Genomic DNA, 15,467 nt, shown 5'->3' with positions numbered 1-15,467 from the left:
ATTTTTTTATTATTGCTTTAATGTTTATTTATTTTTGAGAGGCGGGAGGGGCAGAGAGAGAGACACACACAGAATCCAAAGCGGGCCCCAGGCTCTGAGCTGTCAGCACTGAGCCCAATTGCGGGGCTCAAATTCACAAACCGTGAGATCACGACCTGAGCTGAAGTTGGATGCTTAACCAACTGAGCCACCCGAGATCACGACCTGAGCTGAAGTTGGATGCTTAACCAACTGAGCCACCCAGGCGCCCCTAAGTTTCACTATTAAAAAAAAAAATTGTTTTAAGTTTCACTAGTATTTAATGTTTATTGTTCCTCTGAAAAGGTATGATTTCTCTATTCAGACAACATACATGTCAGCTCCATGCTTCCAGAGAAATAAATTTATTTTAAATCTCAGGTGCCAAAAAAAATGAGTTTACTTAACATGCATGGTATGTAAAACAAAAGTAAGCAGCACAATTAAAACTCTTTAAAAACTAAATACAGGGGCGCCTGGGTGGCGCAGTCGGTTAAGCGTCCGACTTCAGCCAGGTCACGATCTCGCGGTCCGTGAGTTCGAGCCCCGCATCAGGCTCTAGGCTGATGGCTCAGAGCCTGGAGCCTGTTTCCAATTCTGTGTCTTCCTCTCTCTCTGCCCGTCCCCCGTTCATGCTCTGTCTCTCTCTGTCCCAAAAATAAATAAACGTTGAAAAAAAAAATTAAAAAAAAAAAAAAAAAACTAAATACAATACATGAAAATTGTTAGTGATGGCTTTATTATGTCATTCATAAACGATCTTCACCAGAATACAAAGAAGAAAGGAATAAAATTAAGAAAAATAAGGGGAAAAAATCCCAGTTGTTTAAGAAAATAATGTCAGAAAAGAAGTATGCCTGAACCCCTTTTATAACTCTGGCATGGTACTGTTTTGTGTTAGATCAGTCCTTGTCAAACTTTGCTGTTTTATACATCAAGATATCAAGTAAGACTTTGGGGTAGAGGAAAGGAGTTCCCTTAACAAAAAAAAATTTTTAAGTTTCAAAACCACTATCTAGATGACAATAGACAGTATTTTACTAATATTAATATTCATGAGGGACAATTTCAGATCTAGTCCTCTTAAGTGTATTAATATCTAGCATTTACTGTGTACTTCCAGCATCATAATATACAAAGCGATCAGCAAACATTATGCCTTAATCACAACAGCTTGAACACAGATATTATTACCTTGTCTATAGATGAGGACACAGACACAAAACCAAGCCTGAAGTCCAATAAGGGAGTTGTAATTCAAACCATAGGTCAAAATCTATACTTTTAGTTATAATGTAATACACCTTCTCTCATCCCCAGCCTCTCAAATCCCAGGTTTCAAATTTTGGATGAAGGAAAGGTTTCAATGGTAAAGCCACACACAAGTAATCTCTTTCCCCTTCACACCACCAAAATAAAAAGATTTTTTTACAAATATTTTTTAATGTTTATTTTTGAGAGGGAGAAAGAGAGAGAGAGAGAGACAGAGAGAGAGCGAGGAAGGGAGAGAGAAAGAGGGAGACAGAATCTGAAGCAGGCTCCAGGCTCTGTGCTGTCAACAGAGCTCGATGCGGGACTCAAACTCACAAACCATGAGATCATGACCTGAGCCGAAGTCAGATGCTTAACTGACTGAGCCACCCAGGCACCACAAAAGATTTTTTTTATAAACTATTATAAGATCAAATTCCACCTTCTCTAGAATATAGACTTCAAAAAATTTGGTAAATCAGTAACTGTTATTTTTCAAAGTGATGATAATAGATGGCATTGAAAATGACAGAGTTTCCAAATTATGCTGGGTCATTATCACATATAAAACATCAAAGGTGGTTCCAACGTAGTCTCTAAGTGTAAATGAAAATGTTTTTATATTTTAACAATCATTTAAAATAACTACGCCTTTTATCAATTCTTACAGCAAAGGTCTGTATCATTTCCATTTCAAGGACACAGAAACAAAGAAAAATTATAAGAAGCATGCCAAGGGTCACAATAAACAATTTTGTGGAAATTAAAACCAGTGTCCTTAGAATCCCAAACCATTAATTCACAGTATCTAATGGGCTGTCAAGAAAAGTATATATGAAAGACAGGATACAAAGAACAGGTTTCTTTCATCAAGGAAAACAAGATTTAGAAAAGATTCGCCCCCCCCCCCCCGGGGGGGGGGTGTCAAACACCACAAATGGTTTCAATGAAGATAGGTAAATCCTCAAATGTCTTTTTTGTGTTAAAAATAATTTCTCTTTGGGGCGCCTGGGTGGCTCAGCTTTCGACTTCAGCTCAGGTCATGATCTCGCAGTCTGGGAGTTCAAGCCCCACACTGGGCTCTGTGCTGACAGCTCAGTCTGGAGCCTGCTTCAAATTCTGTGTCTCCCTCTCTCTGCCCCTCCCCTGCTCACACTCTGTCTCTGTCTCTCAAAGATGAATAAATGTTAAAAAAAATTTTTTTTTTAAATCTCTTTAAGGTAGCATTTACAACATCAGGTCACGTTTTCAGAAATATTTTATAAACAGGTCACAATATTGTATATACTAAGTCTGACTCACTTCTTGTCAACATACTCAGTTTTACATACTAGGGTGAATTCTTAATTACTAAAGAAACACCTAGTTATGATACAAGCATTCCGAACTGTTTCCTACAAAATATCTTCATGCTGACCATGAACTTCATGATCACTTTGAGAATGTAAGTTTTATTCATAATATCAGTTATTATGTGTAATATCCCAATTTAAGCAGGCAACAATTTTTTTTAATTTCCCTAATAGAGCTTTAAAATAAAGTGATACAAATATGATTTGGATAAGTCCAAATCACAGTACATCACAAGATTCAAACTACTTAAGTATCAATTTTAACAAGTATTTTATTAAACTTTATGTTTTATTCTTTAGAAATATAATCTGTGAGGGGCACCTGGGTGGGTCAGTCGGTTAAGCGTCCAACTTCAGCTCAGGTCATGATCTCACAGTCTGTGAGTTTGAGCCCCACATCGGGCTCTGTGCTGACAGCAACAGAGCCTGGAGCCCGCTTCAGATTCTGTGTCTCCCTTTCTCTTTGCCCCTCCTCTGCTCATGCTCTGTCTCTCCCTCTCAAAAATAAATAAACATTAAAAAAGTTTAAAAATATATATAATCTTGTGAAAGTTTTTTTCAAAATATTAAAAATAAAAATTTGTATTTTGCAGAGTATGAATTGATAAAATGTTAATACTTTTAAGTTAGACATGTAATGTTTCAGGTTTTTTATTGACTGAGACCATACCTGCAAAACTTAGGGAAAGATCAAGAAATGCTTATATAGAAAATACAAAATGTAAGCTATTGATTTGGAGTTAACAAAATTCTAGGGGCATCTAGGTGGCTCAGTCAGTTGAGTGTCCAACTCCTGATTTCAGATCAGGTCATGATCCCAGGGTCATGGAACTGGACTCTGAGCATGGAGCCTGCTTAAGATTCTCTCTCTGCCCCTCTGTTTCTCTCCCCAGCTTAAGTGCACACTTCTCTCTCTCTAATATAAATAAAATAAAATTCTAAATGCCTGGTTTTGATGATAATAGCTCACCTAAAAAAGGTAGTAAAATCACTGCTACTTAAAGGAAATAATTGTCTTTCAAAAATCACATATATCTGCAGGGCACCTGGGTGGCTATGTTGGTTAACCATCTGACTCCTGATTTCGTCTAAGGTTATGATCTCACAGTTCATGAGTTCAAGCCCTACATAGAACCTACACCTGCACTGTCAGTGCACAGCCTGCTTGAAATTCCCTCTGCCCCTCCCCCACTCTCTCTCAAAAATAAATAAATAGGGACACCTGGGAGACTCAGTTAAGCATCTGACTCTTCATTTCAGCTCAGGTCATGAGCTCATGGTTAGTGAGTTCAGGCCCTGCATCAGGCTCTGTGCTGACAGCATGGAGACTGCTTGGGATTCTCTGTCTCCCTCTTTGCCCCTCCCCAACTTGTACTCTCCTGCTGGCTCTCTTCCCGCACCCCCCCCCACCAAAATAAATAAATAAACTTAAAAATAAATAAACATTTAAAAAATAAAATACAATAAAATCCTCTCTCCCTCTACCTGCTCCCCCCACTCCGTGCAACCCATACATGTGCACTCACTCTCCCCCCCAAAAAAAAAAAAAAATCACGGGCACCTGGGTAGCTCAGTCAATAAAGCATCTGACCAACTTCAGCTCAGGTCATGATCTCATGGTTCATGAGTTCAAGTCCCACATTGGGCTCTGTGCTGACAGCTAGGAGCCTGAAGCCTGCTTCAGATTCTGTGTCTCCCTCTCTCTGCCTCTCCCCCGCTTGCACTCTAACCCTCTCTCTCTCAAAAATAAACATTAAAAATTTATTTAATTAAAAAAAATTTTTAAAATCACAAATATTTGCTTCAATTAACTTTGGTAAACCAAAATTACTACAGCATACATATCTGATATGCTAACTTTCATATATCCCCATAAAACTCATTGGGGTAGGAATCAAGTCAATTATTAATTAACACTTTTAAATTTAGATTACCTCTTTATAAATATAAAACCTGTATCTACAAGGTATAAAGTTAATATATAACATTGCCTATGTCAGGCATCAATAAGGATGCCAAACGTTCCACATGAATACACTGTCCAGATATTTGAACTGCTTTATTTTAGCCATTTAACCAAATATCTGTCTTCCTAAACAAATACCTAATAAAATTTAATATTTTCTAATGATTCAGTGTCATACCAAACAAGTATTGCATAGTAATGATGAGATCCTATGAAGCAATTTGGATTAAATGGGTAATTTAAACAAATTGAATGGTATTTAATCCTATGATCTCACAGGTCTTCAGATTAAACAATTCACTATTAGTAAAGGATCTAACAGTGCTTGTTCTGAACATTAAATCTTTCCTCTTCAATTTGCTTAGTCCAGCCTCTAACTCCAAGCTTCACTCTCACCCCAGCCTTATTTTTTCAAAGAAAGCATGAGCTAAAGATCTTGTCCAGATTGCAGAGGAGCTCATATTTGAAATCAAATCCATCCGGCTTTCTACTACATAACATGGCTCCTCTAAGTCAAGTCACAAAGGAAGTAAAATGAACAGGTATACTTGTAAGGAATGAAGAGACCAATTTAGATGGAGCAGAAAGTTCCCATTGAACAGTGAAAGGATGGACAAAAATAAACAACAGAGCAAACAGAGCCCTGGGCTAAGGCTTAAATTTGTATGTTATGCTATGCACCAGTATTTCTCAAACTGGGTTCCATGGTCATAATGCAGTTTCCAGCATTCACTGTAAAAAAACTTAAAACTGTATTTTAATTTTGATGCTCCTCCTAAATAAAATATAAGAATGTTCTGAATCAGCTAGAAGGCCAACTGATAAACTCAGAACTGCCTACCTTTGTACTTAACAACTAAACTGAGCACAGTGATGACCCTACAAGTAGTAGTTTTCAAACTGCTGGTTATGACTATCAGTGGACTATAAAATCAAGAGCAGCTTTTCAAAATAATAATAAATAATAAAAGAGAATGCATCACACATTGTAAGGATATATATGGTTTTGTGATAGTTCAGTGTGACAACTAAGTGCTGAAGTTAAAAAAAAGTTACATCTTAATCTATGAGCTGAAGTCAAAACTTGTAACTGTAAGATCTATAGACGCAGTCTCTTGGGTTTCTGCAAACTCAAATTTGAGAAACACTGTTGTAAGTACTGGACTGCCAATTAGGTACAAAGATAAAAGCAGGATATTGGGGAATTTCATAAATAGAAAGTAAGGTTAAAAGCAAGTCCTTCAGTTAAGAAAAAAAGAGGGCCAGGGGCGCCTGGGTGGCGCAGTCGGTTAAGCGTCCGACTTCAGCCAGGTCACGATCTCGCGGTCCGTGAGTTCGAGCCCCGCGTCAGGCTCTGGGCTGATGGCTCGGAGCCTGGAGCCTGTTTCCGATTCTGTGTCTCCCTCTCTCTCTGCCCCTCCCCCGTTCATGCTCTGTCTCTCTCTGTCCCAAAAATAAATAAACGTTGAAAAAAAAAATTTAAGAAAAAAAGAGGGCCAAAGATTAAGATAAGAACTAGGATGCTATTATTGGACTGTACAATGTATAGACAGCACAAAACACCAAACTGCGACCAAATTTAATATTAAGGTGAACTATTGTAAATAAAAAGGTTGTTCTACAAATTTTCCAAAGTTTGAGTGATGTAGCAGGGATACCCTTCTTCTATTTAAAGAATGAGATTGGGGCGGGTAGGTGGCTCAGTTGGTTAAGTGTCTGACTTCGGCTCAGGTCATGAGCTCGTGGTTTGTGGGTTCGAGACCCACATCAGGCTCTGTGTTGACAGCTCAGAGCCTGGAGCCTGCTTCAGATTCTGTGTCTCCCTCTCTTTCTGCCCCTCCCCCACTGGCTCTTTCTCGCATGCGTGCGCACACACTCTCCCTCTGTCAAAAATAAATAAACATTAAAAAAAAAAATTCTAAATAAAGAATAAGATTAGTAAAAGAGACTAGATGGGGCACCTGGGTGGCTCAGTTGGGTTATGTGGCTGACTCTTGATTTCGGCTCAGGTCATGATCTCAGCATAGCGTGTAGCCTGCTTGGGATTCTCTCTTTCTCCCTCTCTCTCTCTGCACCTCCCTCACATGCCAAACGCGCTCTCTCTCAAAATAAATAAATAAACGTTTAAAAAAATCTTAAAAAAAAAAAAAAGACTGAAAATATCTTTTGCCAAACTAAGAGAAAAGGAACAGAGAGCTGTGCTTTGATTACTGAATATGGGTGACCAAAAAAAAAAAAAAAAAAAAAAAGCAAAGACAGGGCTATAGAGAGGAAAAATTTTAATTTGACCTATAAAAGTGCCTGAAATTGCAGTGGGGAATAAAGGAAAATGAGATATGTGGTAGATCATTACATAAATGATCCCTAAAGAATCACATCTCCCTGAACCCAAGAGAAGCTGGGTTTGATCACTTGTTGTACCCAAAGGGACCATGGCAAATGCGACACATGCAGAGGTTTAAAAAGCAGTTGTGCAGTAGAACTTGTTCTCTTCCTGCCATGTAACAAAATCCTAGGTTACCTTACTAGATGATAAGAATGGGGATGAGCCAACCCAACTGAAGAACCTTGACCAACCCACCTGACAACCACAAGACAAATTAGTGAGACCATCTGGGACATTCAGCCCCACACAACCTACCAGCTGACTGCAGACCACCCAACAGACCCACAGACTTGAGAACAGTAATAAAAACAGCTATTCTTCTAGGGCACCTGGCTGGCTCAATTGTTAGAGCATGTGACTCTTGACCTCAGCTGGAACCTCAGTTCCAAGCCCCAAACACCTCTTCTTCCAAAGCCACTATGTTTTTGGGTAGTTTGTCACATTGCAATAAAACTGACTCAGGATACTTCAAGAAAAAACAAAGTTGGGGGTGCCTGGCTGGCTCAGTCAGTAGAGCATGTGACTCTCAATCTCAGGGTACAAGCCCCATGTTGGGCATGGAGCCTACTTAGGAAACAAATACCAAAGGTTTTACCATTGTGAACTTCTTTTTGTTTGTTTCAATGCCCCAAATTTAGAAAAGAGAGTCTTTAGTCAATGTAACTATATATTATCTACACTTAAAAGATTCATTAAAATTCCTTTGTTTGGATCCAAAACCCTTAGTCTGGTTCTTACACTTTTCTAACCTATTTTTCAAACCAACTCCTGATATTTTCATCCAAGATGCCAGTTTGAAGTTGTTCCATTTTTCTGGGTGTTTATTCCCATCCTTCCCACTTGTTTGGTTATCTAAATTCATTCAAGACCCAATGTAAATAGTGTTTTCCTTTCCTGCTTAATTTTTACTAAATCAATTTCAAAATGACCAGTTCTCTTACTTCATACTCCACTTATTGTATTTATGACTATTTTACTATCTAATATTATTGCTTAACTCAATATATGCCTTAATTTTTGTAAGAGCTTTGAAGGCAGAGAGCTCCATAATGCTCCATAGCTCCCTTAGTACTCCCACATGAGGAATTTAATTATCTAAAATACATTAAGAAAAGATACATGTAATTGAATTGTAACATATCTTCTTGGCTAAATATATGTATTTACAGACAGTTAAGTTTTTGTAATGTAAAGTCAAGGGGGGGGGAGGAAAAAAAATTTTTTTGTTTTTGAGGTGCACTGTGCAACTCTCAAGGCTGAAAGAGAAATAGCAAATCAAGAGGTTCTCCTGGAAAACAATACAGGGAGTATGTAACAAATACATTAATAACAAACTTTCCATTTTATAAATGAGGCTTCTTTCATGGTGACTGGTTAATTTTATGAACTGGATTTATGTGTGGGAGTTGGAAAAAACAAGGTAATTTCTCAACTTTGACAGAATTTCAAGGCAAATAAACAGACCAACAATTTCATATAGTTAAGAACATATATTTTCAAAGATCCTTGGTTTTGCAGATTAGTGATATAAAATATTATGAAGAGCAATTGCAGAATACATCTTATCTTGCCCTATTTCAATTTAGGACCAGAAAGTGTCAAAAAGGAGGCAAGCAAAATTTGGTAAAGTTTTCCTTTGCTAAAATTGGCATAAGCATATTCTGGAAAGTAGAATTTAGTATCTCTAATATGAAATCATACTAATTATGAACATTTAAAAATTTATTTCCCCTGAGCATTACCTACACTTTTAAAGTTTAAATGACTTATTACTCCCTCAATACCTAAAGTAATTATCACTAATTAACAAGCAAGCCATCTTTTCTTCTGATTAGAAGTGTCCCAAAAATTAACTTAAGATATCCTCTAATAATCAAAAGAATAAAGTTTAGCTTTTTTTAAGAAAGCGAGCATTTTCGGGGCGCCTGGGTGGCGCAGTCGGTTAAGCGTCCGACTTCAGCCAGGTCACGATCTCGCGGTCCGTGAGTTCGAGCCCCGCGTCAGGGTCTGGGCTGATGGCTCAGAGCCTGGAGCCTGTTTCGATTCTGTGTCTCCCTCTCTCTCTGCCCCTCCCCCGTTCATGCTCTGTCTCTCTCTGTCCCAAAAATAAATAAACTTTGAAAAAAAAAAATTTTTAAAAAAAGAAAGCGAGCATTTTCAAAATACCACTATAATAAAGCTAAGAAAACAGGCAGATAAGCAAAAGAATGAACCTGTATCAAACAGATGAAACTAAAATATACACTAAAATATTTTAACTATATAATTTAAGTACTCGGTAGCTCTTCTAATAGTTTTGATTTTTGTTTCTTACACCAATAAGGCACTAGTTAATACAAGTACTAAGGCCCAGCTCAAATCCTATCTCAGTAAAGCTTTCTCTGATACCCCAGCCAGAGTGCTTACCTCCTACTTTGAACAATTTATTGAAATTATTATGCAAAAAATTAACTTATTTATCTAAATAGCCACCAATAATTAAGCATGGCCACAGACTGGAATTACCATGCAGTTTAAAAATAGAAAAACATAGGGGCGCCTGGGTGGCGCAGTCGGTTAAGCGTCTGACTTCAGCCAGGTCACGATCTCGCGGTCCGTGAGTTCGAGCCCCGCATCAGGCTCTGGGCTGATGGCTCAGAGCCTGGAGCCTGTTTCCGATTCTGTGTCTCCCTCTCTCTCTGCTCCTCCCCCGTTCATGCTCTGTCTCTCTCTGTCCCAAAAATAAATAAACGTTGAAAAAAAAAAATTAAAAAAAAAAAAATAGAAAAACATAGGGGCGCCTGAGTGGCTCAGTTGGTTGAGCACTGGACTTCACCTCAGGTCATGAGCTCGTGGTTCATGGGTTCAAGACCCACATCGGGCTCTGTGCTGACAGTTCAGAGTCTGGAGCCTGCTTCAGATTCTATGTCTCCCCCTCTCTCTCTCAAAAATAAATAAACATTAAAAATAGAAAAATATATGGGGTGCCTGGGTGGCTCACTGGGTTAAAGCGTCCGACTTCAGCTCAGGCCATGATCTCATGGTTTGTGAGTTCAAGCCCCACATCAGGCTCTGTGCTGACAGCTCAGAGCCTGCAGCCTGCTACAGATTTGTGTCTCCCTCTCTCTCTGCCCCTGCCCCGCTCACACTCTGTTTCTCTCTTTCTCAAAAATAAATAACATTAAAAAATTTTTAAAAAGATGGGGCGCCTGGATGGTGGCTCAGTCGGTTGAGCATCCGACTTTGGCTCAGGTCATAATCTCGCAGTTCATTAGTTCAAGCCTGGCGTCGGGCTCTGTGCTGACAGCTCAGAGCCTGGAGCTTCGGATTCTGTGTCTCCCTCTCTCTACCCCTTCCTCACTCATGCTCTGTCTCTCTCTCTGTCTCTCAAAAATGAATAAACGTTAAAAAAAATTTTTTTAATTAAAAAAAAAGAAAAACAGATTTACACGAGCAACTATGGAATGATCTCGAAGAGATATTTTTGGTGAATAAAAGCAAGATGCAGTATATAATATGTCCACTTAATCTTTTAAAAAGGACAAATATGTATTTCTGGAAAGATGGATAAAAAACTATTGGGGAACTGTCTTTGTGGAGGGTGACAGGAGGTCTGGGGTTGGAAGATCAAGTTTTTACTGTATGCCCTTTCTCTGTTTGAATTAAAAAAAATTTCGGTACACTACATTTTCAATTTAAAAAATAAAAAAAAAAATAAAGTAAATCTGTTAATGATACACTGTCTTTTGACACTTCTTCAACTACCATCTTGAAGTTTCATTTAAATCTTATTATTTTACATACTAGAGTCTTCTGTATCTTATATCCCCTGCTAACATCTAAATCTAGTCTTTGCATTAAATGCTTTCTTAAAAGTACAGAATTTTAATTATATCAAAAGGTCAAACCTCTGCTTTAATCAGGACAATAAAGGATGCTGAAATTGCTACCCACTTACCCCAGTAAAAGTGAATTGTTTTAGTAATTGTTTAAGTAATTACTTGCAATTTCTACTAAGGAAGCAGAAATTTTCTTGACCTCTCAAGCTCAGTGTGAATTTAAATATGGCCAAGCATTTACCTGGACCTGTTCCAGATTAACCACAATTCTTAATATGCTAACTATATTATCTTAAAATGAAAAGAGCATAATAACTTTTAAAAGTCTTCTTAATATGTTATTTTTCTTTCTGTTGTGTTCCTCCAAAGAACATTCTGGGTATTTAGGCAGAGGAATACTTTTCAGTGGGGTGTAACTGTCCTGATCACCTCAAAAGTTAGCACCCATGGCCCATGGGCACTAAATGTCACTATCACATCCACAGATCCTGCAAATGACAAACTGACCCCACCTATTTTCAAATGCCTTAAAAGAGAGAGCTTCAGGAAGAAAAGGACTATGCCAGTTGAGAAACACTGCTTGTATGAATGAAAGCATGCAGATACAAAATACAAACTTATTTCCACAAATCAATTCAACCTTTTCAAATAATTATCGGTCAAGAGAAGATAAATGGCCAAAACCAGTCACAATTCATGTATTAATCAACCAGTCATCCAGCCCAGTATATAATGCTGTCAACATCATGCCCCAACAAATCATTCTTCCAACTATTACAATGGCGTAACTTTTTAAGTAATTATTTTAAAATCTTTTAAGAATAATTCTTCTATTGAAATGCTTTTGTTTAAACTTCCAAATAAGTAGCTTTCCATTTTACTACACTGATCTCAGAAATAAAAGATACAAATCACAGTTTACTACAATTAGTTGTTTACCTTCCTTCAGAGACTGTAGGCTCCTTCAAGCCAGGGACCAGATCTGCCTGGCCCACAGTGTAGGTATTCATTAACAATGGTGAGTGAGTGAGTGAGTGAATACTGACCAGGTCTAACACAAAAAATAGCCCAAGAAGTTCCAACTATAATCAATTTTTATATAGTAATTATCCTGACACAAATAAGTGCAAGAAATTACTTCTGGCTATCCTATATTCTTATTCTAAGTGGATTTTAAGAAAATTAGTAAGTCAGGGTGCCTGGATGGTTCAGCTGGTTAAGCTTCGCACTTCTGCTCAGGTCATGATCTCACAGTTGGGGAGTATGAGCCCTGCAATGGGCTCTGCACTGGCAGTACAGGGCCCACGTGGGATTCTCTCTGACCCTCCCCAGTGTGCATTCTCTCTCTCTCTCCTCTCAAAATGAATAAACTTAAAAAAAAAATAAAATTAATAAGTCAATTACAGTACCCATATTAAAGCTAGCTTGCAAACATTTAAGGAAATTTTTGAGTTCTGACAGGTACTCTCTTACGCTCATCCTTTCCCACCTTTCCCTCCTCCTACTTCAGCTTTAAGCAAATGTTCAGGTATAAAAGTAAAAAGGGGGCATACTTCCAACTCAATATAAAGAAAACAATACTGTTAACAGTGAGAAAAATTTAATGTCTTTTATTTCTACTTTACTTCTCAGAACGCAATCTATTGTACTTAATTAAAAAAAAAAAAAATCTACTAACTAGGACGTATAAGCAACTTCTACTTATGTAGGTTTCACCATATTCTCCAGAAACTCATCTGTTGCTGAGGTAAAAATTCAAAATATAAACTAATTCATTTCTTTAAACTAATTCATTTTTTAAAATAAATGCAAGTTAGGATCACACAAGCACTAAGCATTAACACATAGAGAATATTAACTCTGAAGCCCACTGACAAATATTTATCTTTGTCTTTCTGAAGCATGTAAATATCCCAGTTTTGTGGGAAACCCTTACATAGAAAAAGCTAATCTCAACGCTAGAAATCAGGACATAATTTCTAGCTCCCTAGCATTTCAAGTACTGTTTTTAGATTGCTCTAATAAATTCTTTGTTAACCACTTCTTTGCTCAACTCATATCAGAATGTTAAGTATTAATGGCTGGGATACAATTTTAAAGAAACAATTATGTTTCAAGTTACCTCCCATTTAACAAAATCACTAAACAGTAACAGGTTACTTAAAAACAACAACAACAACAACAAAAAAAAAAAAAAAAACAAGAGTATGTTCTAGAGGGATCAAATATCAGATACACTCTAACTGTTCAAGTAATGGAGATTACTTTTAAATGCATTTAAATTATTGTGGGATTTTAATGCATGAAATATTTCATTATTCTTGAAATCCACAAATCCAGTATTTGTTTTATTATGTTTCCTGTAGCATGGGTCAATAAAAACTATTTACATATTATAAGACTAATAGCTTAAAAGGAATACAGGAAATTCTTTTCATATCAATAAAAAGAAATGCTGCTTCATCCATTAAAAATATTTCTGAAAGTGATAACTTTATGATGTGGCATACACTCAAAAAAGTCCTACCTGCATGAGATTCCATTTTCCCAGAATTATTAATCCTGCGTAAAAATATTGCTGGCCAAGTGTGTTTAAATTAGCCTTAAACCCATCTGTGGACACTGCTATCTGAAAAGTATCTTTAAGCAAAGCTAGACTTTAATACTTTTCAAAGGCTAAAAATCAGACTTCACTTATAAAGAAAGACTTTCCCTTAAAAGGGTGTCAAGTATTCTTTTATATCTAAAATAAATACATCTAAAAGACCAATTAACAAGTAGTTCCAGGCAGGTCAAATTGGCAAATTTCAACAATTCTTTAAAACAAGGATTCAAAGGAATGATGGAATCTCTAAGTTTGACATATGTATTCACCAGACCTAGAGTACGCTAAGTGGGGAGCTTTCACATTGCATATACTGCTAGAGAAGTCACCACCTAATCTGACAAAGTTTTTTTTTTTTTTTTAGATAATGAACTACTACCAAATAGTGACAATAACGTGCATATTGAATTTTTTGTAGGTGTTCAAGTATCCCTTATCTTATAAAGAAAAAATTTCAGAACTTGGAGGTGAAAAATTAAGCGAAAACGTAATCTATTCGAATATTCTAAAATGGTCCTCCCATTGTTTGGCTTAAGCTCACTATGTTTCCAAAACAATTTCTCTATGATGATACATTCACAAATAAACTCTAAATGGGACCTGCATATATGGTCTTTTTCCTCCTCAAGACAATCTAGCCAAAATCTTCACCACAACCAGTAACAGCACCTTGAAATTTCAAACATAACTGGAGGGTTTTTAATCAAATCCAAATGTAGACCCAAACTCTCCGATTGCTATCAAGCAGTGTTACTAGCATTCCAAATCCTGCTTAGAACGCAGTTACTGGAAAGCAGTGTCCTTGTGCAAGAAAAGGAAGGAAAGGTCTGAAACTGACCTGAGCACAGGTCCACAAGAACCTCAACCCTCTCCTTTTCACCAGAAGGCCAAATAGGGAAGGATCCAAGTAATAAGGGTGGCGGGGAGATGCGGGAGGAAGGGCGGAGGAAACCGTACTCCTCCAAGGGTGAAAGCAAAAGAGAAGCGGACTCTGGAAAGCCGCCCCACAAAAACATTCGACCGTAGGAGCAGGGAGAGCTCCTCTCCTCTACCGAGGAGAGCAACCTTCACACCATGGAAGTGGTGCACCAAGCAAGCAAAGGCAGGAAAGGACAACCTCTGCGCCCCCCACCCCCGAACGTCTCGGCTAGCTCCAAGGGGTCGGCGGGGACTGTTCCCAGAACGTCAACAAAGGCCCCTTCAGTCCTAAGGCGAAACTCGAACAACAAAGGCCGGGAGACAGGGAGGACGGGGCCGGGGGCGGGACGGATGAAAGCAGGGGGAAGCAAAGGAATCAAACCATTGGGGGCGGAGGCCCGTCGGAGTGGGAAACCAGAGGCGCAGAGGCGGGGGGCGCGGTAATCCCCAGTGCACAATAAGAGGAGGAGGAAAAAGGGGACCTGGCCTCCATTCCTCCCTTACCCTCTCCCTGCGGCGGAGAGGGCTCCAGTCTTCAGCCGTCTACATCTCAGCCTCGGGGACCGCGCAGTCCCGAGTTCGGGGAAGGAAAGGGGCGGGGGGATTTTCCGCCCTGACCACAACTCCCTTCCCCCAGTTGGGAACTGCCGACAACAACCGCCACAACGGCAGCCACACAAAGGCGCCTGCCTCGTACTCTCCGCTCCCGCCTGGGCGGCGGCGCCAACGATGCCCCAGCAGCGACGACCACCGCTCGGCCGCCAGGCGCTCGCTCGCCCTCTTCCCTCTCTAGCTGGGGAAAAGGGGGAGGGGACCCCCAGGCGCCCTCACCTGGCACAGCTGCTGACAGTACTCCGTGGCCGCTTCCACGGCCGGCACGCGGCTCTCCCGCAGCTGTCGCTCCAGCTCCTGCAGCCGCTCGCCCAGGCGCTGCAGCTCCGCGACGCAGCCGCCTCCGCCGCGACTCAACCTCTCCTGCTCGGCCTCTTCGTCCGCCATCTTCACACCCCGCTCCGTCGCGTACGCACCTGGGTCACGTGATAACACAATGCCACGTTCGGCGGGGTCACGTGCCGGGCGCGCTCGCACGCCGCCGAGCACGTACAAAGGGCCCGGTGGGGAGGATGGGGGAGCGGGGAGATTGGCGCGAGGG

At 39.4% G+C, this 15,467-nt stretch overlaps 1 protein-coding gene across 2 annotated transcripts in view; it reads right to left on the bottom strand.

The window, feature by feature from the left end:
• Nucleotides 1–15,467, bottom strand: part of ZNF292 (zinc finger protein 292) — a 97,423-nt gene that overhangs the window by 81,739 nt on the left and 217 nt on the right. The window contains exon 2 of one of the 2 annotated variants that reach the window (XM_025925723.2): nt 15,146–15,342. In XM_025925723.2, the coding sequence (XP_025781508.1) occupies nt 15,146–15,313 (168 nt within the window). In that variant the 5' untranslated portion in view covers nt 15,314–15,342. Of the gene's footprint in view, nt 1–15,145; nt 15,343–15,467 lie in introns of those variants that run through there. The other variant, XM_086707366.1, reaches the window with a different exon arrangement.

Source organism: Puma concolor, chromosome B2, assembly GCF_028749965.1.
Source record: "Puma concolor isolate L17-30 chromosome B2, mPumCon1.1.hap2, whole genome shotgun sequence".
NCBI classification, from domain to species: domain Eukaryota; kingdom Metazoa; phylum Chordata; class Mammalia; order Carnivora; family Felidae; genus Puma; species Puma concolor.
The sequence above is the reverse complement of the archived record's forward strand: the minus strand, read 5'-3'. Positions and strand labels throughout refer to the sequence as shown.